Source organism: Mustela putorius, unplaced genomic scaffold (genome assembly GCF_011764305.1).
Source record: "Mustela putorius furo isolate JIRA1106 unplaced genomic scaffold, ASM1176430v1.1 tig00003927_pilon_pilon_pilon, whole genome shotgun sequence".
Taxonomy (NCBI): domain Eukaryota; kingdom Metazoa; phylum Chordata; class Mammalia; order Carnivora; family Mustelidae; genus Mustela; species Mustela putorius.
In genome coordinates, this window is record NW_025422072.1 from 1,810,421 (window position 1) to 1,834,483 (window position 24,063).

Consider the following 24,063-nt stretch of genomic DNA (forward strand, 5'->3'; position numbering starts at 1 on the left):
CTCTTGCATGTTTTCTTATAAATAATCGTGTTCAATGAAGTCACTGAACTTATTTAGATACTTTGAAAAATTTTTAGTGACTGGTATTTCTATAGGTATGTTTATAATGTTAGTGCTTTTTTTTCCTATGGAGAAATTAAAAAGCCCTTCCTGTTCCCTGGGGGGTGTTACCCTGGGGAGAGAAGTTCTTCTTGTATATGTGTACAGCGTTAGGGAGAGCTTCAAGGACCTTTTTGAAATTTTGATGAAAGCCATGGGGCCATCATCCCAGGAAAACACATGAGAGCATATGGACAAACATGTTTGCAGACTGTTTCAGACTTCCTAGACCACTTCCGTGCTTGTTTCTCGGTTAGGAACCACTGCTTTTGTTTCAATGGTTCATTAACACCTTCCTATTTAGAACTTCACTGCCGCAAAAATAATTTATGTTTCACCATTTTTCTTAGACATTTTATAACGACAACTCAGCTAAAGCACGGGGTTCTGACCTATAAGACAGGTATTGCCTGACCACTCAAGCACTTTATTGCTATTTACATCGTCACACAGATGGCTGTTTTATCGACATTTTTTTAAACTATTGATCAGACTTAATATATTAGTTTTATGTCACAGTAACTTCTCTTGGGGGCATAGCACAGTGCTCAAAACAGTCGATATCCTTGGTTGGTTTATGGAATTCAATTCTCTCAAGTCAAGGGGGAGTGAGCTCCAATAGGATCTTTGATACCAATTTTTTTTTTCTTGTGTATACTTGCTATATATTTAAAAATTTCAGCACTATTTGTTTGACCAAACCAATCATTATTTAATTTGTATTTGGATTTCCTTAATTTTTAAAAGAAGATTTATTGATTGATTGATTTAAGAAATCTCCACACCCAGTGTGGGGTTTGAAGTCATGACCCTGAGATCAAGAGTTGCATACTCTAAGGAATGAGCCATCCAGGCACTCCCTTCTCCCTTCCCCTCCCCCAACCTGGATTTCTTTAAAACTGCTTATAGCATCTAGTTCTGTGATTTGAACATGGATTGTGCTTAAGGAGAATGATCCTAACTTGGTTGCATAATGAGTGCCGTTTACACACACTGAGAAGGATGGTTTTCCTTCATGTGGAATAGAGAAGTTTTGGAAATAGATTCATCATTATTACTTAAAATGATCTTTATATAAATGGCAAACCTTTTTAGGTGCTGCAACATCTAACCAAATAAATGCAAAGAAATTGTATTGTCTTTCCACAAAGATGGTTTTATTCTAACTGGAGTGACAGAATCAAATACAACAAAAGAAAAACTAGATAACCAAATAAATATGTTTCCCAGTTCTAGAATATTGTATTCATAAGAAAATTTTTAAAAAATAAAATTTCAAAGAACAGTTCATTCAACTGTTTTACAAACTTGATATATAAAAGGCTGTACAACAAGCCCCACGGATACCATAAGCAATATTGGAAACAGCCACTTACAAATAGATTATGCAAAACTAGCACATTCCAAATGGTGGGAACAATCCATTGTAAATTCAGTTAAGTGAAATAGTTTACAGAAGCAGTAAATACTTGACTGAGAAATTGCAAAGACAAGCATCCAGCAAATCCTCTCCAATGGAAGAGAGTTGATAAACATTTAATTAAGCCAAATCCCTCTCTCTAGCAAAACACAAAGCTCCAAACCTCTTCGAGATATTTTTAAGAGTTGGGTGAAGTGTCACCTAGAGCAATCACTGAGAGAAGAGTGTGTGAATAATTAAGGTTGGTTAGAAACTGGCATATTACTCAAGGGCAAATGATTACTGATTTATTTCTAGGCAGTTCTTCTATGGCATTACGATATGATTTTAACCCTAAATATCTGACAGCTTGGTTAAGAACCACAGAAATCACTTCCCAGGTTGACTGAGTATATAAATTCACGGGCATGGTTTGGGATAATTGACCTCTGTCTAGCAGAAGAGTCCGAACTAGTAGTCTATCAATTATGTCATTGATTTGATTATAGACACTTTATATGCCCAGCTGTCTAAACAAGTATTGATATTCTTAAACATCATTAGTAAAATCTGATTTATTTGCTACCTGAAATAAGCTAAGGTGAATCCCTGCTTTAGAAGACCACCTCCGACTGTATTATTTGATATTTTGGCTACGGCAGTGTTTCTGGCATATATCTATGAGTTTAAAAATAAACCAGTATATGGAGAGGATCACTAAAAATACATCAGATCATACCAAATATCAAGAAAGTTTTTTTTTTTTTCTCTTAGCCCTGGCAGAAGGAGTGACAAGTACTAATGAGAAAAAAAAATACTAGCAAACTAGTGATTCTGCCATTTACAGTTTTTGCAGTGGACATAAATGGTTTCAACTATTTTTAATTAAAGAATATTTGTGCTCAATCAGTATAGGTCAAGACTTTTTTTCATTGGGTAAAGCAAATCCTTTTCAGTTGTGTACTTAACCCTTTACAGTGAGATTGCGATCTGGGATGGTGGTATTAAGTGCATTTGGCTCAGTAAATACTAAATCACAATTCGTTGACCATTACGATGTAGGACTATAAATACACACGCTCAAATGTCCTTTAAGTGATTAACTAGGGGAAGTGTAATCTATTTGTTAGATCCAGTTATTAGAAAGAGGATGCTAATATTATTTTTAGTCTTCATAAATCCATGCTAACTTTCCCCTAACATGCTTCCACATTTTACTCTTGACTCCAACAAGTTTTCTAAGACTAACTAGAGAGAGAACAGATGAGGGAAACTGGCTCCAAGAAACTACCTTTCTTTTTAAGATTTATTTGAATGTGTCTTTGGCCTCTATTTTGAAGATCTGTGTGTGTAAAGACTTAAGAATATTCCTTAGAGAGCACCTGGTTAAATTTCTTATATCATAAGGAGACCTGAAGATGAGAATAGTTAAGACCTATGTAAAGCGTTTCCCAGTCTAAACAGACATGTAAATCCACTGGCGTGTTTTGATGTGATTAATTTCAGTTAAGGAAACATGCTATGTATTTAACTTCTTATTGCCTATTGACATCATTAATGATGTAAGAGCTTACTTTATGAGAAAACTTAACTGTGATATTTCTTATCTTGCTCAGGCCCCTCTATACCAATAAATCTTATATGATTTTAGTGAGGAGACCACTTTTGTGGGACAAAAGCTGCAAAGGACGGGTTGCTCTCTGACTTGTTTCTGCTTGTAATTCTTCTCCACAATCATTAGACTAGGCTTTTTATGAGCTGCCAGGGAGATGGGTAATAGACTTAATTATTATGAGCTAAGCACTGATTCTTATGACAAGCAAAAACATCATCTCCAGCATGGTATAAACATGAACCTTGCAACAGTCCAAGTTACAAGTATCCTGGACACTTTTGTGGCTCACACTTGACATACAAGTGCTTTTGGGGTATCTTTGTGGCTGAGACCTCCCAGAATGGAGCTGAAATGTGGATTTCAGCCATGAGGCATGGTGAAGTGGTGAAGAGCAGAAACGGTGTTAATAACTGCACCTCAGAATTCCTTGATTTAGGGTTAAATCCTTTATTGCTAAGATAAGCGAAAAGCTCATTATGTATCATGGACATATCGGAATCAAGGCCTCAAAACATTATATCCAAGTGGGATTTGGAATAAAACCAGTGCCATTCCACTTAACTTGAGTATGTCGAATGAAATCTTGAATAGTTGGATGAGGTAAGGTAGAGAACAAAATGGGCAAAAAATACACCCTAAATGTTATTTTAAAAATAAATAGTTATAAAATATGCCATAAAACAATCTGAATTTAAATACATCAATACACCGAAAAATATTCATCCCTAAAATATACTTTAAATAATACAGCAAAATAAAAAGTTGCAAATTAATTAGCATCTTTACACCCATAAGCTTATTATGGTCAAATGACACACACCCTTCTGATGAACTTAATTCTTATTGAATAACCCCATAAGTTAATATTCACTTTCGACAAATTCATGAAGCAAGTAGCTAACTCCTTGAGTTGTACCATGTATCACTCATTATTGTATTATGTGAACACAATATGTTTTCCATTTAGATTTTCTTAGACTTAGCTTTGGTTTTATAAACCTGCCTTATCTCTGAGGTAAGTTTTTGCTCTACTGGGTCTGCTTGTCTGAGTGAGCTTTTTTCTGTGCTCAACTGGTTCTTCATTCAGTTTAAACTCACCAGTTAGCCTGGCATGATTTTGTTGAGGAAGATGTTTGGATTATAGCTCTAGCTACCCAACATAGTAAATCTGAAGACATCCATTTGTCTTGTTTCCTGAGTCTCCTAGTAATTAAAAAAATTAATAGAAATAATGCTACTACTACTGCCAGCCAACTAGTAAATGAATTCAATGGGCTAAGTCACTTAGAAGTATCAAGGCATAAAATATAGAAATTCAGTTCTTTTCTTCATTTCCTCCTCCTAGAAGCCTAGGTAGTCTCTGTGAGAGGAAAGTGTATGAAGAGCGGGGAAGAGAGTATATGTCCCTCAGCACTGAAGTTCTAAGAAAGAACACTGGGAGTGTGTGAAGAAAGTGAACACAGGTAGATGTGGAAAAAAAATGAACAAAAGCAATGAAAAAATGTGCAAAAGAATTCTGTGAATTCATTGAGAAGACTGAAGAGTATAATTTAAACTAGAAATTATCAATCTCAGGGTATTATTACCTCTGTTAGGAAAATTAAAACGGCAATTTGAAAAATAGTGTTCCTTATCTGTTTTTGTAAATCGTGATATATTTCTAGAAAAATAGAAATGTTATACAAATCTAATTTTTAAATTTAAAAATTTTAAGTACCTTGAATATTATGGAGATTTAGACATTATGTAATTTTATAAATGGTCTACTTCTTGAGATAAGGTTAATGCTTTTTACTTGTCCATCAAAAGAGAATATCCTGTCTGATTTAAAAAAAAAAAAAACAAAAAAGAATATCCTGTCTGAAAAGTAGGATGAATACTTAGGTGTTTTCACGTCAATCACCAAAATATGAGGGTAGCATACAAACTAAAGTTACCAATAGTAAAGGTACAAGTTAAGCAGGTATATAAATCCACTTAAGAAATAAAATGGAAACAGCTAAGGAATCACAGGTTATTGTGCCTTATTTGTAAAGATACTTAAAATGAGGAAGAACATAAATTAACAAAAAACAAATTAATAAGAAATTATTTATAAAAGTAAAAAAAAAAAGTGCAAAGGCAAGGGTCTGATTTAGTTGTCCACTAAACTGTTTCTAGCCTTGTATTTCTGCAAGTCTGTTCAGTTCTTCAGTTTCAAGTCGCTTTAAACACCATCTTGTGGACAAAAGGAGGTATATCACAGGTTCTCAATAGAGGAGAAAGACTGCAGAAAAGCTAAGTCTTATTTAACTCCTAAAACATAGTCATAAAAAAACATTTTATAATCCAAACATCAAATGACATTTTTACAACGTATCTTAAGATAATTACTTAAGCTCTGTAAGTGACAAAACTTTAAGCTTCAACAATGCCATGAAATATAGAAATAGCATATGGGATTACTTTAAAGTCATTAATTAAATTACTACAATCACAGAGTGAAAAGTTTCAAAGGTTAAGACTGGTTGTGTTTCTCTTATGGTTAGGAAAGAACAGGAAAGAACAGTGAACAAACTCTTGAATTATTCTTCCTTCTTTAGATTCCAAAGGCTAGGAATATTGATTGAAGTCATATCTTGTTCTTGGCATAGAAAGATTTCTATGTGAAAAGTGTTAAGTGATTTTGGTATAAAATGTTAGACTGGAGTCCAAACATACTTATATATAGGGCAAAGCCAATTTTAATTACTAATTGTCATCATGGCCTATAATTATTCTAAAGTCCAAATAAGAGATAATTCAAGAAATTTGATAATTCTTCTTCCCTGCTGTGGATGCTACTAACATCTATCTGAAAGTAAACAAATGCTTTGGAATGGAATAAAATGATACAACAGAGTTTGCAACCACCAAATTATGGAGGGGAAAATTTCCCACCCTACTTTGGGGCCTTAATTATCCACTTTTTCAACAGTAAGGGAATTAGACAACTGCCAAATGTCCACTATATTTGGTGTTATGTTAGCCGGGCCCAGGCTTTCTCTTGGCTCTTGGTTGCAGATCGTGTGAGAAATGAACAAATGTTGGAAGGTTAACGTTAAGCAGGGTGAGAGGACCTCATTCCAGGTGGACAAAGTCCCATTTTTCTTCTTATCCCCAAGGCAGATTAAGTCATACATGTCAGTTATAACAAGTGAGCTTGAATTAATGTACTCTATTTTGTCATTTGCATCATAGAACGTGATGTTCCCCATTCTGCTTTCATCTCCTGAATAAATTCAAATTCTCGGAACAGGAATAAACCAGCCCAGCAATTAATGGAAGTCAGACAAAGAAAGGTTCCTAAATATACAATTGATAAGAAAGGATGCATGACCTATTCTGTGGAATTAAAATGAACAGAAGTTATAAAACAAGAAAATGAACTGAGTCCTTTCATGGATATATAAGACTCAAAGAAAACAAGGAAAAAATGCACTGATCACCAGCAGCAAAAAAGTTCATGAAAACATGAACATGCTAAAATAAGTACTTCTGGACTAGCAAAAAGGCAAAAGGATAAACAACCTAGTAACTAATATTAAAAAATAATCTTTGAAAACATACAAAATGTCTAGCTTCATGAAAAGTTCAAGTAAATTAAGGAGTGGCAGATGAATTGTAAGCTTTCAGAAAATTCAAGAAAATTAAAGTTCAACAAATTAAAACCTCAAGATATACACATAGCACCAGATTTTGGATCTCTGTACATTTTTGGGAGGGATAATTTTTCATTTTACTAAGAAAATGCATATGTATATTCCAATCATTAATCTAAAACACAGCACCATTGTAGGTATTGCACAGGAAAGAAAATTAAAAAAAATCAATTTAAAGTTAAAAACATTGGAAATAAATAAAATAACCTTAGAGGTTAAAAGAAACAAACTTGGAATTAAAATATACATCATAATTCAATACGAAATAACTAAATGGTTGTGTGTGTACACAGCCATGTAGACAGTACCTGACCAGCAGTTCATTCATCTATAAAGAAAACCAGTTCGGCTCATGGGTGCATTTGAACAAAAGCCTCCCTATACAACTCTGTTCACAGCTTGTTCCAATCTCAGTGGGCTTGTTTTTCTAAATTCATTTTCCAATTAACAAATAAAAGCAACCCTTCTAGCCTGTTCAGCCAAACTGGAATCTGTGCTGCTCTTTGAAGAGTCAGGGTCTCCCCATTTCTGCGGCAGGAAGGGCTCTGGGTGGCATGCTCACTGCATCTGTGGGACCCACTGCTTAGATTTCAGCAACACCCTCGTGCCCAATGTTCTAGGAAATCAGTTGTTTTTAACCTCTCAAAATAATGTAGAGCTAGGCAATAAAAATACTTCAGAAAGCAATTGGCCTGGTGATCGCTATACTTTTGTTTCCTGCCAGAGGACATGGTCTTCACGGTGCCTGTTGTTCCCGCTGAAGTTAGTGCTAACTCTTCCGTCCCAGCGCTACTTGCATATCCTTGGCTGCCCTGGTTCTCCAGAATAACTGTTTCTCCGAAAGAGCTTTTGGGCTTCACCGCCTCAATACGCATCTGTCAACACCACCCATTCATCTTCTAGATCAAGGGGTTTCTTTCCCAGTTGCTACAAATCCCATCCTTTGTTCTGATGGTCAGTTCTTGTCTTACAATCGGAGAGTGATCCAGCTGGAAGGAAAATGGATACCAGGACCCCAAGACCTTGCTAGGCCATTTAAGCTTCAAAGGTACCAAAGAGAGCTTCATGCCTCCACCATCAAACACCTCTGAGGGAAAACTGCCTTCTTTTTCCCAAATGAGAAATTCAGTGAAGAGGCTGCAGTGTTGGGCTTTTCTTGTGGAACTCTTGTACAATTGGACTTTGTTCCCCTCTTTTCATGCAGCACATATTCATGCCAGTGGTGATTGCTTTGAACTGAGCTCATTATACAGAATAAACAAAATCATTTCAGTCGTTGGCTATTTGGGCTCCCTGATAAAATAGCCTCCTGGGTTTTTGTTTTGTTTTGTTTTTTTCCAAAATGAGTTACGAAGTGAAGCTCTTATTGCCTATCTATCTCTCTGCATAAGCAGGATTGACATAGGATGGTATAAGAATTCTTCAGCTATAAAAGTAGTCAAAAAACATTGAGCAAGAGCAATGCACTATGTCAAAAAAAGTTGAAAGTTTTAGCAATGATGGTAAATTTAAACTCCAAGAAAACTTTAAGTTTGAAACTCTAAAATTCAGAAATCAAAGGCCAAATACAAGTTGATAAGTCCAGAAAATACATCACCATCAGCCTACTCAATCACAAGATGTCATTTCATCTTGAAGAACTAATGACAAGATTTGCTTGCTTAGTTCATAGAAGATCCTGAATAAAAATCATAGTAATGGTGAAGAAAAACAAATGGAATGAATTTGGGGAAAGCTGAAAATGCTAATATCCCAATTCCTATAGGGAATAGGATTCCAATTGTTGCTTTTAATGTCTGGCCTACCAAAAACAAAAACCAACCAACCAAACAAAAAAAGCCACCCACATATCATGAGGGGTTGAGAGTATTAAGATAGCTCAATGTCAAGTCTTCCTCAGGTGTGTTTATTTCCCACCTGTCCGCTGACGGGCATGAGACACAGGATAGAGGCAATCTTCTGGATTACATCTTCCACTAGGTCCTGGGGGGCCCTGGGGACCTGGGGCACCTGGTGAGCCTGGCAAACCCGGAGCTAATGAAATAAAAGACCCCCATCAGAATGCAGATCACATATGGCTCGTCCTCCCTCACTCCAACCAACATGGGTCATTCAACTTCACCTGTAGCAACACATAAGGGCCACAGGCGAGAAGGTGCGGTTCCTGTTTTTAGAGGCTTGCTTGTGTTGTGAAGATAATATCACTATTACCTGAAGTCCCAGGAAGACCTGGACTCCCTGGGAGCCCAATGCCAGGCTCCCCTCTTTCTCCCTTCTGTCCTCGGTAGCCTGAGGGATACATAAAAAGAGAGACACAAGAAGTAAGAGAGTTCTGTGGCAGCAGAGCACGTGCAAGAATCATGTTCTTAATCCGTGTGATTTATGTTACGCCTTCACTTAACCTAAACAGTATATTGGCTATCTGTTTTGCATTATAATCACATTAGGCTTACATATCAAACAGATTAGGTGCGATACACAATGAGGATCCTAGAAATATGCAGCTACCATAAAAGTTCCAACTGGTCAAACTACTGATAGTGAGATTTTTTTGACCCTGAATAACTCAAATTGATCATTCATGTCATCTGTCAATAGCTATGGCAGAGTACGCGAATGCTCTTCAATTGGAATTCTGACTGGAGGCTAGATACAGGCTAAATATAAGAAGCATACTGACAAGAGTTCTGCTTAGTATGAGGATAAGATGATATGACAACAAGGATCTGGACCTTAGTGCAAGAATTAAAGGGAATGAAAGGAACAAAAATTCATGATTTTAATAAATGACAACAAGTGTGTGAATATATGGAAAGCCATCCATCTCAGGAGAGGATGAGGAAGGATGAGGAAGTCAGGAGAGGGCAAATCAGGTCTTTGTTTAAATTACTGACTGTAAGAACATAACATCCCTTCCGAGGAAAGTTAAACCAGCAACCCCATGTTTTAAGATGGCAGTTTGTAACTCCGAAGGACTAGGTGCTTCAATAATGGTAGAAAGCAAGGAAGCTGAGGGATTCGTTTAAGCTCACTTCATCAATTTAAGATCCTGTAGCCAAAATGAATTAGGTCCAAGGTCTGTATACATTTTAAGAAAAAATCATTCTTATCCTTGAATATGTTTGTTGTCACCTGTTAGACTAGGGCAGAGTAATTTCTGCTTCTGGGAGCCCTTATCTCTGCTTTTAAAAAGCAAAAAGACAAATACTGTATGATTTCACTTACATGTAGAATCTAAAAAACAAAACAAGTGAATAAATAAACAAACAAAAAACAGAATCAGACCTATAGATTCAGAGAACCAACTGATGGTTCCTAGAGAGGAGGGGGGTGGTGGAATGGGAAAAAAGGGTGAAGGTGAGTGGAAGATACAGGCTTCCCCCTATGGAATGAGTAAGTCATTCGTTCATCCTTATAAGGGAATAAGAGATGCAACATAGTGAATATAGTCAGTGATTATAATAGTGTTGTATGGTGACAGATGGTAGCTGCACTTGTGGTGAGCACAGGATAATGCATAGACTTGTTAACCACTATGTTGTACATCTGAAACTAATGTAACATTGTGTGTCAATGATACTTCTAAAAAAGAGATAAAATTGCAAATAACAAAGTACAAAGTATAAAACACTTTTTATCTGTGTTTTATATACTGGTATCCACCTAAGACTATGTTTGATAAAAAGGTTTTGTGGCTCTAAGAGTTTCATGATGATGTCAAATAGAATTTAATTTCCAACTTTTCATACTTAAACAGCAGCTTAAAGACTATACCTCATCCGAAATGAACAAAGTCATGCAGAAACATGCAAATACACAACAGAGATAATTAGGAGAGTATCTCAGTAGGAGAAGTAGGTCCTAACTTAGTTGTGCCTTTCTGTAAAGGTGTGTTATTATAGCAGAACGTGATTAAGAGGAGAAATTTTAATGTTTTCTATGAGCAGAATGTAAGATAAATATTTTCCCATTATTGTTGAGAATTAAACATCAGTTTTGGGGTTGCCATCTTCATTTTTACTTGACCATACAGTATATATAATGGAAATAATATCAGCAATGAGATCACATTTTTTACTTTGGAGGTGTGACCGGATCATAAATGTGAAAACAGTGGGGAAAAGAGCATACACATTCAAGAAATATTTTGAGGTGCATATTGGAAGTATGTCCAGGGAGAAATTTTTACACATTTATAAAACTGTTACAGATATCCAATATAATCCTAGATTTTAGAGACAATAGTGGTTTGAATATTGGTATGGTAATCAGAAGTTGATACATATTCAATTCAAAATGTTACTGGAATTTCTTTTATATGAGTGACTTTCATTTAACTTGTGTGAACAAAAAGGAAAAATGTTTATATTTAGGGTCATTTGAAAGCACCCTTCCAATTCCGTTATTTAAACATTTCTGCAGTAAAATAACATTTGTTACATAAGATCTATTTGATAGTTCAACGTAGGTCCAACAATTATGAAAAATTATAAAATTGACCCTCAAGCTATCTCAGTTAAGTGCTTGAGATCATAGGCTAAAAAATGAGGGAGAAAGGAAAAAAGCAAAAGGTGTATGAACTTTCGATTATCAAGTGGATTAATAAGACCGTAACACAATTCCAAATGGAGGCAGTATCTGCTAAAACTAACAAACTCACACTGAGTTCTCAGATTTTAATATAATGCAACAATTTATTATTCCACATGGATTTCAGTGCACACGGTATCACAAAACAAGAAACAATAATTCTCGTATTTGTAGAATAGGATAACATTTACAATTCTCCTGTCAAATGTAATGACTTATTTGTACAAGTTTCTCAGTTCATTAGGTTAATAAATACCCACTATTGCTGTTGAATTGTACAAGCACATGAGAGCTTTTACTCTCAATTTTCTTAATAAGTCTCAAGCTAATTCCTTATGAAGGCTGCCATAGAGCCATAGGGTCTTATTTTATAATTGCTTCACAACAAAACTTCAGATACGAATGCTAATAAAGTCAATAAGAGCTTTCCCATTTACTAGAATTAAGTTTTTCACCCCTTTAGGGAAGGCCTCTCTTGAAATTTGGAAAAAAATAAAAGGCAGGTCTCACGTCAATGGACACCTGTTTCCCTGGCCTGTAAGTATGCATAGTGACAGTCTGATACCACCATAGCTTAGGTGGGGAAAGAAAACCACAGTGATGTCCTAATCTACAGCATGTGACTAGTTATGTCCTAGTCATTAAAGAAACTTGGTGCTTGTTGGAGTGTTTTAGATGGCAGACTTGATGTACTTTCTGTAGACAGATTTCTGTTTTGACCACAGGGATTTATTTTTAAACTGCAAATCGGTGCATCTATCTGTATACTGGACAAAATGGCCACGAAAGGAGTGTTCCTAGCATTTGAGGAGGGACAGTGCTTCCTGTGGGCCTGCAACACACCTGACAAGTCGTTCAGCCTCTTAGGTCACAGCTCACTGACGGGCTGCGGCACGCCTCAGTCACTGGGACACAAGTGCCTCCCTTTCCTAAGGCCCGTACTGTGAGACAGTGTGACAGGCCAGATCCCTATCAGTCACATGAAGGCTTTCTTTGTTATAAACCAATAACAGCAAAACTTTAGAAGTTCAAAAGTAAGAACCACCATTCCCAATAATGTCCTTTCAAAATGGATGTAGGACACGTGGAATGACTACGTCTGTTTTACGCAACTAACTCTACATCTACTCTGTGGGAGGGTTCTTTCTGAAACAGGGCTTTCAAGGGTAGCCTCTGCTCTTCAGAAGTTTCAGAGGTGGAGAATCAGTTGTGTTTGGAAAAAGTTTAAATAAAGTTCTTTCTCATAAAACTCGCCCAAGAGAATCAGATCTGTTGGGAAGATCCGCCTCGCTCATGTATATATGGAAACCAGCTGCGTCATGACACTGGGCTTCTTTGATCCTAGTGTGGCACCTTCCTGCTCACCCCCGCTGCACAAGCCATCGGAACCTACGCTGCAGATCCGAGGTGGGAAAGAACACTGAGGAAAGTTCTCTCACTGCACCGGGGGAAGGCAATAATCAGAAACCCACGGGATGGCTAAAATATAAAGTTGTCTGGAAATGCTTTGGAATTTGAAAAAGATGTCAACGATCACCCCCTTTGGGACTTCAGGGAAAATGCAAATGAAGTGTCTCAACTCTGAATCACAGGGGTTTCTCTTTTCACCGCCAGAAGACCAGGCCACTGAAAGAGGATCCAAGTTTTCAGATTGTCAGAATCTTGGAAGGAGCCGGACCTCCCTTTCTCAACTAGGATTGAGTGCTGATACTAGTCTCACATCAACATTCTCATCACTCTCTGCACGGCTCCTGCTTCTCAGGATCGCACAGAAAACTTATAAAGCCCCTTTAAATTTCTGTCCTGCTCCTCATAAGATAATAAAGGACTCCTTCTATAATACACATTTCAATATAAACCACTTTTTAAATGAAAGTGGATTTCTTTCCTAATAAACTGGGGGAAAAAGTCTCTTGGGAATTTCAGAAGAGCCACCATCCAACAGAACCTGAGAGTGGGCAGGATGTGCTGTGCCAGGCTTGGTGCCCACACTTTCTTTCCCTTTCTGTACTGCTTTTCTCACTTCAATCTTTTCTCAAATTCAATCATGTTGTGTCACGAAGAGGACTAATTCAGCCAACAGCGTCTGACGTCTGCTATGGACACTAGGGTAACAGTTTTTATATGCGTTTTCTTTCTTTCTTTTGGAGAAAACTTTTAAGTCAGGCAGAGCAAAACGTGGAGCCTATATGCGTAACTTCATCTTCTGAACACTTCCTATCTGTTTCTATACCACAGACAAACCCTTCAATGATTTGTGAACTTTTGGAGAAGCACCAAAAATCAAATAGCAGCCTCTTGTCTTCTTTTGTCCAGCAAGATTTCTTGGTTGTTTTATCAGGATAGCGTGACTACAGGCAAATATTCCTTAAAAATATACCCCATTTTATGTAGGTGTTTATGTTTCCATAGCCTTTCTGGCAAATTTAACAAATACTAGAAAGGAGCTATCCTGTGAAAGTTGAAGAGACAGCTGAGTTAGAGTCAAAGATATGTTTGTTAGAAACTCCACAGTGGGACAAAATTTTGTCAATTTTAGCATATGTGCTGCTGGAGTGAGCACATGCTTTGTCAATTTTACCAAACATCGGTTTTTAAAAAGTTGGAAATCACATAGGGAAGTCTTTCTAGTTCAAGAATTGAGTCAAAAAGTCTCGTCAGGAGTAGAAGTAGTCTGGAAGGTTTCTTAAGCAAATGGATAAAACCCACAGAAATCTTCCACAAAACGGAAGATAAATTGAGTGGTGAATAGTCTTTTTCCAGAAGCTTCACTAACATGGCTGTCTTGGCATTGCCTCTGACTGAGAGCCTTCCAGATGGGCCTTCCCTACATGGGAGGGAGACTGGAGACTGGAGTCTATGTGGATAGGTGATTCCAGTTCCAGAAATATTTTCCTTGATAATCCTGATTTTCCCACTGTTCTTGTCTTCTTCAAACAGCTATTTGAAGCATCAGTCCATATGTTTTCTGCTATGGGTGTTAACAGTTCTTAACCTTCACGTGGTTTGAGGCATCATCCCTCTTTAGCTGAGCCTTCAAGCTCTTTGTTCTAGATTCATAGATTCCCAACTTCAGAACAGACCCAACTCTCGAAAGGTAATAATTAACTACCTTCTACACAACAGTGTACACACAGAGGTTATATCTGTTTCTACACATTTTCCTCCAGCTATCAGCCAAACACCTCTATGATCTTAGGGAAGGGAAGAATATACTGTTTAGTTTAGATGAACTAGAATGATGTTTCTGTTTTTCTACATCGTACTAACCAAACCGATAGCCTTGTCAGCTGTGACTGAAGGGTAAGACTCTAACAGACCCTGTGACTGGAGATGGTTGTTCTTTCAGATGAGGAAGGGCCAGTCAGTCACTTGGGCACTTCCTATGGAAAATCAGGCTCATGTTACAGAGAAGCAGTAGGAAGACAGGGAACTAGTGAAAGAGAAAGAATCCTCTGCATAGATGGTATTTTTGATTGTATTCTCATGCAATTTTGATGTTCACTCTCTGTTTTCTCCTTTATACACCTTTTGATTATTTCAAGGAAGACCCTTGAACTCCTCAGTGGTAATACATGAAAAGGAATTTTCCTGGTTTTATTTTTCATGCCACGTACTTACTGGATTTAGTATTTCTTTGTCAGAGTCGTGAATCCTCTAAACCAGGGTCTAATTGGTTTCTCTGCTGATTTGCGAACCAGATTTCTAGAAAATGGCTTTGCTGGCTTAATTTAGTCAGGCTATGCTCAAATTCATGTCTTCTGTCAAGCTGTCATCAGTGGAACAATAATTTTTTGCCAATTTAAGTAAGGTTTTGCTTTAAAACTTTTAGAAACCATATGGGGAAGGATTCTAAAATTTCTCAAAATTTTACTCGGACATAAATCCCTACTGTAGTGGCATCTCTTAAAATTCTTTCCTTGGCTTTTTCAGGATACTAAGATGGATACTAAAATGATTCTTTTTGTTGTCGAACTTACATCAACAGAGAGGCATACGCAACTCTGATTCCCACAAAATGATGACATATAAGCCATTAATATTGCAATTATTTTTAAAACAAGTATTATTAAAATACATTTAGACTGCCATGTAATTGTTAGCTAGTTTTAAGCTTGCAGATGTCATAGTTAAAAATAAACTTCCAGAATGTTTCAAATATGAACAAGATATTCTATATTAAGTCATATATATGTGTGTGTATATATATATATACACATACATATGTATATGCCTATATATTTGTTTCAACTGTGATTATCATGTTCTAAACAGGTATTATACCTGAAGACTTACCTTGGGGCCCAGGGTCTCCTGGCGGCCCAGGTAATCCATCCTTTCCTGGTGGACCAGGCCTTCCATGAGCCTGAGCAGCCAGCATTGCCGCTGGCAGCTTGAGCTGCGATAGGAACACGGCCATCCTCTCTTTATTTATGAAAGAAAAAATAATACATCATGTAATAGAATTATTTTTACTTCAACAGTTTTCAAAAATTTTTACATGAAATTCAACAAGAAAACACTACTTGGTTTTCAGTTGAAGCATATTTAATTTACTAACTGGCCTCTCTCCCAAGAGAGTTTTCTTACTGATTGGTTAAACAAAATGCAGTGTATAAAGTTGTCTGAATATAAATGCCAACCACCTGTGCTGATCAGAGGGTCTGAGTATTTTCAGTGCTTCCGAGATATAGCAAGTCTACTGGACAGAACACTAGCCTGGAATCTAATGATTTATGGAGAGGATTTTAGGTTTCTACTAAAAGATGGTTTTAATAGGGGCGCCTGGGTGGCTCAGTGGGTTAAAGCCTCTTCCTTCAGCTCAGGTCATGATCCCAGGGTCCTGGGATGGAGCCCCGCATTGGGCTCTCTGCTCAGCAGGGAGCCTGCTTCCCCCTCTCTCTCTCTGCCTGCCTCTCTGCCTACTTGTGACCTCTCTCTCTCTCTCTCTCTGTCAAATAAAAAATATCTTTAAAAAAAAGATGGTTTTAATAATAAATTTAAGCCACTTTCCAGCAATGTTGTAAATGTGTGTGGTCATTTAAAATATGTTTCAATGATTCTTGGAAGACTGAAAAAAGAAAAAATGAAATAAAGGAAGTAAAAGAAAAATATGTTTACAAAGTCTTTGACATTCTCTTCCAAATGGAATTGGGTGATGCCTAGTTATATTCTTGAGTGTGGGCTGGAGTTACTTTTCATTTCAAATGAATCGAAAAAAAGCAGAATTGACAGTGTGTAAATAAGGAAGCTAAGTCATAAAAAGTTCTGTGCCATCCTGGCTGCTCTCTCTCAGATGCTCATTTTGGAGAAAGCCAGCTGCTGTACAGTGAGGATATTTAAAAAGTCCCACAGAGAGGCCTGCATGGGGATGAACTGAGGCCACTGTCAACTTGATTCACGTGTGTGAGCTTGAAGAGGATCTTCTGGCCCCAGTCAAGCCTTCAGATGACTGCAGCCCCTTCAGATGACGTCCTAACTGGAACTTCGTTGTACACTCTGAACCAGAAACACAAAATTAAGCAAGACTTCAAGTCCCTGACCCACAGGAAATGTGAGTTAATAAATGTTTGTTGTTTTAAGAAGATTTGAGGTGTTTTCTTATGTAACAATATGTAACATAAGTTACATGTTTTCTTATGTAACATAACATATGTTTTCTTACATAACAATGTGTAACTCATATAGTATGTGACACTTTATATCCTTGAATAAAACTGCATTACTAATAGATTATCTTTATTGAAAAAAAAATGATCATTGAGTCCATATTCATTAATTTCACTGTTTAATTTCTATACTGGGAAAATACTGTACTTTGTCAACAACTAAATTTTGCTTTTATTTATTTATTATTATTACTATTTAAGATTTTCTTTACTTATTTTACAGAGAGAGAGAAGAGAGAGAGAGAGCACAAGCAGGGGGGCAGCAGAAGGAGAGGGAGATTTAGCCTCTCCTTCAAGGAAGAAGCAGGGAGCCCAATGTGGGATTCAATCTCAGGACCCTGGGACCAGGACCTGAGCCAAAGGCAACCACTTAACTGACTGAGCCACCCAGGTGCCCCAAATTTTTCTTTTTAAAAAGAGTCTTATTATACACCCTCAATATTATTCTTTTTTTCTGGTTTGAATCCCAGTTAGTTCCATTATTCAGTCATGGTTTTAGTAGGGAGTATGCCTAATTTGGTCAAAGAAAAAAATTCAGCATTGGTGCCAAAGAGCATGCTCTCACTGAATTCTAATTGTAGACAGAGTGAAAACAATAAAGTATCTACACATTTCCGTGAACCTGAAGAAAACACTGAAACAAAGAACACACAAGTTAAGAGAAGTTGACAAATTACTGAGAACATTTAGAAATGTCAATAAAAATAGCAAAATCTTTTGCAGGTGTTGAGTGATGTGACCTTTATGAATTGAATACTTCCCCCCAAAGCAATGTTGCCTTCCTAAGGAACATATCATTGACATTTGTCCTTTTGTTCATTCACCAAACTGCCTGGAGCCTAACACTATTATCTGGGTCCTAAAGAAAGAACTAAGGATGGGAAGCAAGGACTGATTAAAGGGGCTTCTATAAGGTGAGCTCAGTCATTTGGCCATGAAAATATCATTATAGGTGGTCTTGGTGTCATGCAACTATTAATACTTTATTTAGAGACTTATTAATAAATCAATAATGCTTTTGGATGAAAGTGAGTATATTACAGAACATCAGTGCATCATAACTCATGAAATTGAAAGGATCTGGAAACTGAGGAAGTTCAAAGAAAATGGAAATATGAAAATATAAATGAGAATTTTCACTCTAACATAAATTCCTAAATAAGACATACCATTAATTACATTGATTAAACATTATCTGGAGGCAGGGCCTTGTATTGAACATTTTATACTTTCTGCATGAAGTGCTCTTGTGCAGGAATCCCAGAAAAAGCCTGAAAGAGATTATCATCCTGTGCTATTCACCATGCTTTATAAGTCCCATATGTTGTAAAGATTATCTGCTGATAAATTTTATCTTATGACTAAAAACTTGTTCCATAATATAAGACATCCTTCTCGGAATTGCTCTTTTGAGTAATCATTCCAAGATTGTACTTATTACTATTGACTTCTCAGTTATAAATTCTACATTGGTCATCATCCAGTTCAATTTTTCCTCAAAACCATATTCAATTCTTTACTACCCTAGTAATTAATTTTAGTGAAATCGCTAATGCAAATTAAACTAAAGCCCATTATAAATGCAATCTATCATAGGATTCTTTATTTAAACTTGATTGGTTTGTTTATATTTTATATATCTCACATTTAACAAATAGAATAGGCATAATTGGATTTATAACAGAAACTAGAGCAGGGCAAATCCTTAGCATGACCAAGGATATTCACTGCGGTGTTTCTTTCTTTTTTTTTCTTTTTTTAAGATTTTATTTATTTATTTGTCAGAGAGACGGGGGGGGTGGGGGCAGGAGAGCACAAGCAAGGGGAGCAGCAGGCAGAGAGAGAAGCAGGCTCCCCACTGAGCAGGGAGCCTGATGTGGGACTGAGATCATGACCTGAGCCAAAGGCAGCCAGTTAACCAACTGAGCCACCCAGGCATCCCTTTCTTTTCTTTTCATATATTTTCTTCAAAAAATAAATTCAAATGATTTCATTTTTAAAACTAATTTACACCCAATTTTTCAAGGATACATGCAGTGTGTAAGAAAAAAATAATTCTTTAAAGATTTGAGCATGGGGGCGCCTGGGTGGCTCAGTGGGTTAAGACTCTGCCTTCGGCTCAGGTCATGATCTCAGGGTCCTGGGATCAAGCCTCGCATCGGGCTCTCTGCTCAGTGGTGAGCCTGCTTCCCTCTCTCTCTCTATCTCTCGCTTTCTCAGCCTCTCTGCCTACTTGTGATCTTTGTCAAGTAAATAAATAAAATCTTAAAAAAAAATAAAGAAAGAAAGAATTGAGCATGGGTTTTGCGCAGACAAATCTTCCAGAAAATGTTCTTACTGAATTAAATTAGTGTTTACTTTGTAGGTAAAACCAAATGACAGCAACATTCTGGAAACTATAGTTGTCAATTAGAAAAATCAAAGGCCAAATTGTAAAGACCCTGTTAAGAGTCACTCCAATTTTCTCCAGCCTCTTTACTCACTTGGGCTCATTCGGTTGAACTGTCAAGGCACATTTCACTTAAGCAGATATGTGTGTTTTACAGCCTTCTGTAAAGAGCAAATTATCCCCTAGTAAAACCCATTTTTCAATAGACTTTTGATAAAAAATTTGTTTAAAAAATGTAGGCCCTTATGCTGTTTGAGAAAGTAAAACAAACTTATTTTCAAATAGAATTATTAAGGGAAAAACACTAACAAACATGGGCTATTAGGTATAATTATCCAAGGAGCAATCAGTGTATACTCCTTTTCTCAAATAATAAAGCAAATAGAATGGAAGCATCACATCCACAAGATGTGAGTCTCTGGATGCAGACTGATTGACAGGGATTGGAGAAGACCAAGGAGGATTTGATGACTCATCCCCAGGGTTTTGCTTTCATGCAAAACTTCTTATCCACCTGGGATATGTTTGGTTGATGTTCATACATTTGTTTCCAATAACTAAATACATAAAACAAGTTTGTAATCAGTATATAGTTAAAGTTTTGCAAATCATTATATTGAATGTAGATATCTCTTTATTATATGAAATTGTAAACTGGTGTTTTACAAACTAATAGGAAATTCAATTCAAAACTGTATTATTTGTTGTTTTGCACTTAAAAGAGATATATATTTCAGTACAACTTTCCTTTTTTTAAAATTTATTTGAGAGAAAGAGAACCCACGAGAGCAGCTGTGCAAGTGGGAGAGGGGCAAAGGGTAGGGGAGAGAATCTCCAAGCAGACTTCCCACTGAGCACAGAGCCAAGGAAGGCCTTGATCTCACCACCCATGAGATCAGAGCCTGAGCTGAAATCAAAAGTCAGATGCTCAACTGACTAAGGCAGCCAGGGGCCCCAGTATAATTTTTATTAATTTGAGATATATCTCTTTGATTACCTTCAGTGTCTAAACACAAATATTCACAGTAAAAATTTTTTCCTCTTTAAGGTATGAATTGAATTTATAAGTAATTTGCTTTAGGTGGCTTTTAATATTTTTAGTAAAACAGAATTCTTTTAGATAATTACTTCTAGCTATAAATTATCTGGGTTTAAGATATACTCAGAAATAATCATTTAGCAAAAGGATAATGACTTCTTCTGAACCTTACTCTAATGTTCTATAATTTAAAATAATATGTTTTTGAGACTCTAAATAAATTATAAAGACCTGTATTCTTTATTACTTTTCCTCTGTTTTCAGGGAACTTTGGTTAATTAAACCATTTTTGGCTATGCTTTCTAATGAGGCAGAAAATTGAAGAGTTCAGATAGGAGCTTACATAAACCATATACACATATTCCATCTGCCAATGTAAACCCAGAGCAGCCATTTCGACAAATAAGACCAATAACTTGCCTTCTTGAGAGAATGGGCTCATCAATTTAATGCAGACATTAATATTAATGTGTTGATAAACTATATTATGTGGAGAATGAAGGGGCATTTGGACCTCATTGAGCCCATGTCTATCTTCTATTTCACAGAAAGAACTTATAAATGTTTTCAAACAAAGGAATTCATTATTTTCTCCTAACGTCCATTCAAATGTTTAATTGCCCATTTTCTTGGTACAGCTTCAACTTTTCTTTTGTTACTCTATGATGGAAACAGAAAGCAGTCAATGAGCATTTCCCTTGGGAAATCAGTCATCTACTTGATACTATTGTTACCTCTTAGCCTTCAGGTTAAATAACTTTTGCTCATAGGTTTGGTAATCTGTTTTGCAAATCACTTTTTGGCTTCACTATTCAAGGGCTTTTCCATACATCTCTTAAATGTGGAAACCAAAATTAGATACGATTCTCTCCTAAGGGGCAGGAAATATCAGGAGGGCAATTTCCTTTCATATATTCAAATAATTACTCTCTAGTTTCATTTTTAACTGTGAGTTGCACAGTATCATTTGGTGGATTCATATTCATTTTGTGGTTCATCATAACCCAAAGGTTGTTACTGCTAATCCTCTGTCACATTTGTAAGCATACTGCTTTGAAATGTTATTGTGGGTGAAGATAGTGGATGAAACACATGCATCTGACTCCCTGTAAAGCAATAGTAAGATTTGTCTTCAAGGCATAAAAGCACAAGAATGGGGAGAATATGAAAGAATATAACACATCAAAATTTTGGAAGCTGAGAACCAGATGGCTGAGTGACAGATGACTTAGCAGACTCAGGAAAACCAAATCTTTATTCTAGAAACTGAAAAACAACCTGTTCTAAACCCCCAAATCCTTAAAAGGCTCAGGGATTGGCAATGCACATTACTTCTGGAAGCGTGGTAGAGGAGGGGAACTAAAATCAAAAGAATTAGTTGAAATCCTGTTTAAGAAGTAGTCTTAGAACGGCAAAAATTGACAACGCAAGAAATGACAAATATTGGAGAGGCTTAGAGAAAGAAAAACCGAAGAAACTGTTGGTGGGAATGCAAATTGGTTCAGTTACTTTGGAAAACTGTGTGGAGGTTCCTCCAAAAATTAAAAGTAGAGCCACCCAGGTGCCTTGGTGGCTCAGTGGGTTAAACCTCCGACTTCAGTTCAGGTCATGATCTCAGGGCCCTGGGATTGAGGCCTGCATCCAGCTTTCTGCTCAATGGGGAGCGTGCTTCCCCCTGTCTCTGCCTGCCTCTCTGCCTACTTGTGATCTCTCTCTCTCTCTGTCAAATAAATAAATCTTAAAAAAAAAGAAATAGAGCAATTGCATTACTGGGTATTTACCCCCAAAATATAGATGTAGTGAAAAGAAGGGCCATATGTACCCCAATGTTCATAGCAGCAATGGCCACAATGGCCAAACTGTGGAAAGAGCTGAGATGCCCTTCAGCTGATAATGGATGCAGAAGATGTGGTTCATAAACACAAAGGAATATTACTCAGCCATCAGAAAGGATGAATACCCAACTTTTGCATCAACATGGATGGGAGTGGAGAGATTATACTGAGTGAAATAGGTTAAGCAGAGAGAGTCCAATTATCATATGGTTTCACTTATTTGCAGAATAGCATGAAAGACATGAGGAGAAGGAAGGGAAAAATGAAGGGGGGTTGGAAACTGGAGGGGGAGATGAGCCATGAGAGACTCTGGACCATGAGAAGCAAACTGAGGGTTTTAGGGGGGAAGGTGGTGGGGGGCCAGGTGAGCCTGGTGATGGGTATTAAGGAGGGCACATATTGCATGGAGCGCTGGGTCTTATATTCAAACACTGAATCATGGAACACTACATACAGCAAAAACTAAAGACGTACTGTAGGGTGACTAACATAACATTAAAAAAAAAAAAAAAAAAAGAAGTAGTCTGAGAAATTTCTTTCTCTATACAGCTAGGTAGTTGTTCCTCCCCAAACCTAGCAAAAAAACCCTGAAGGTTTATTATCTGAAAAAGTTAAATAGATCATGTGTACCCTGGGGGGCCTCCAGATCCCACTGCATCTTGGGCTTCCCTAACTGAAAACAAGAAGAATAAATGAGCTCTCATTTTCAGTTGTATTCTCCTACTTTGCTCTCCAAATGCTGGCAGCCATGCAGGATATGGAAGTGCTTCCTCTGGGGAATCTGGCCAGAATAAGAGGAAAGACTTAAAGGAACTGAAATTGAATTCTTCTCAGTTAAAAAGAGCAGTAGGACTACCCTACAGTGAAGCTCATGGTTGGCGAGTCCCACCATTCACTCATAACTTTCAAGTGGGTTTTTAGAACTTACTCTCTTGTATGAACAGACATCCAAGGATTACTGGCACTAAGGAAATCCTATAAGCTGAACAATAGACCCAAACAAAGAAACAGAAAGGGGCAAATTGAAAGAAAGAGAGGCTATGCTGTGCAAAATATTTAAAAGGTATATGTATATCTTCCAGATGTGTATCTATGAGATGCAGTGTATATATATGATGCATATACATACACACATGTAAATGCACTTCTTAGTTGTTGATATGCAAGAGAGGTGTTACACTTGAAACAAGAGAGCCTGATAATATGTATTCATGCATAGTCATATACATATGAAATATATGTATGGAAAATGGAGAAAACATAGATAAAGGGGCATTCCTAGACATTGGTTCTGGAGGCAGAAATACTGCTCAGGGACATGGAGCCCTAAACTTCCTGTCTTCCCACAGTCGCAGTTGGTTCCAACTTTGTCTCCAGAACCAAGAGAGCAGGATACATGTCCACATTCCTGCACAGGTTGGCAAATTCTTGTGTGTTGATGGAAATCTCCAAGTATAATAGGGTGGTATCATAGCAAGAATTAAGCTTCTCAGATAAAGTTAGTTAATTTGTGGGTGGGGGTAGCTGAAAAGCCCTCATAAAGCCAAAAGAGCCTAAGCTGAGACGCACGGCATCTTGCACCACTCTGCGGTCACCTTATTTGCACAATGATTTGCCCTGTTGGCTAATCAAATAGGGAATTTAATTTCACTTTGGATTAGGTGTATATTTGTCCATTGTGATCTAGCAGAAACCCAGACTTTGGGTTGGTAGGAAAGCACCTTCTTCCACCATGGGTGGGTTTGAGA

At 37.0% G+C, this 24,063-nt stretch overlaps 1 protein-coding gene across 1 annotated transcript in view; it reads right to left on the reverse strand.

Annotated features, from left to right (window-relative positions):
* Nucleotides 1–1,218: 1,218 nt before the first annotated feature.
* The window catches only part of COL19A1 (collagen type XIX alpha 1 chain), a 327,913-nt gene continuing 305,068 nt past the window's right edge, over nucleotides 1,219–24,063 (reverse strand). The window contains exons 49-51 of the mRNA XM_045069374.1: nucleotides 15,680–15,808; nucleotides 9,005–9,082; nucleotides 1,219–8,827 (exon numbers count right to left, since the gene is read on the reverse strand). Coding sequence (XP_044925309.1) covers nucleotides 8,700–8,827; nucleotides 9,005–9,082; nucleotides 15,680–15,808 — 335 coding nt within the window. The 3' untranslated portion in view covers nucleotides 1,219–8,699. The remainder of the gene's footprint in view (nucleotides 8,828–9,004; nucleotides 9,083–15,679; nucleotides 15,809–24,063) is intronic.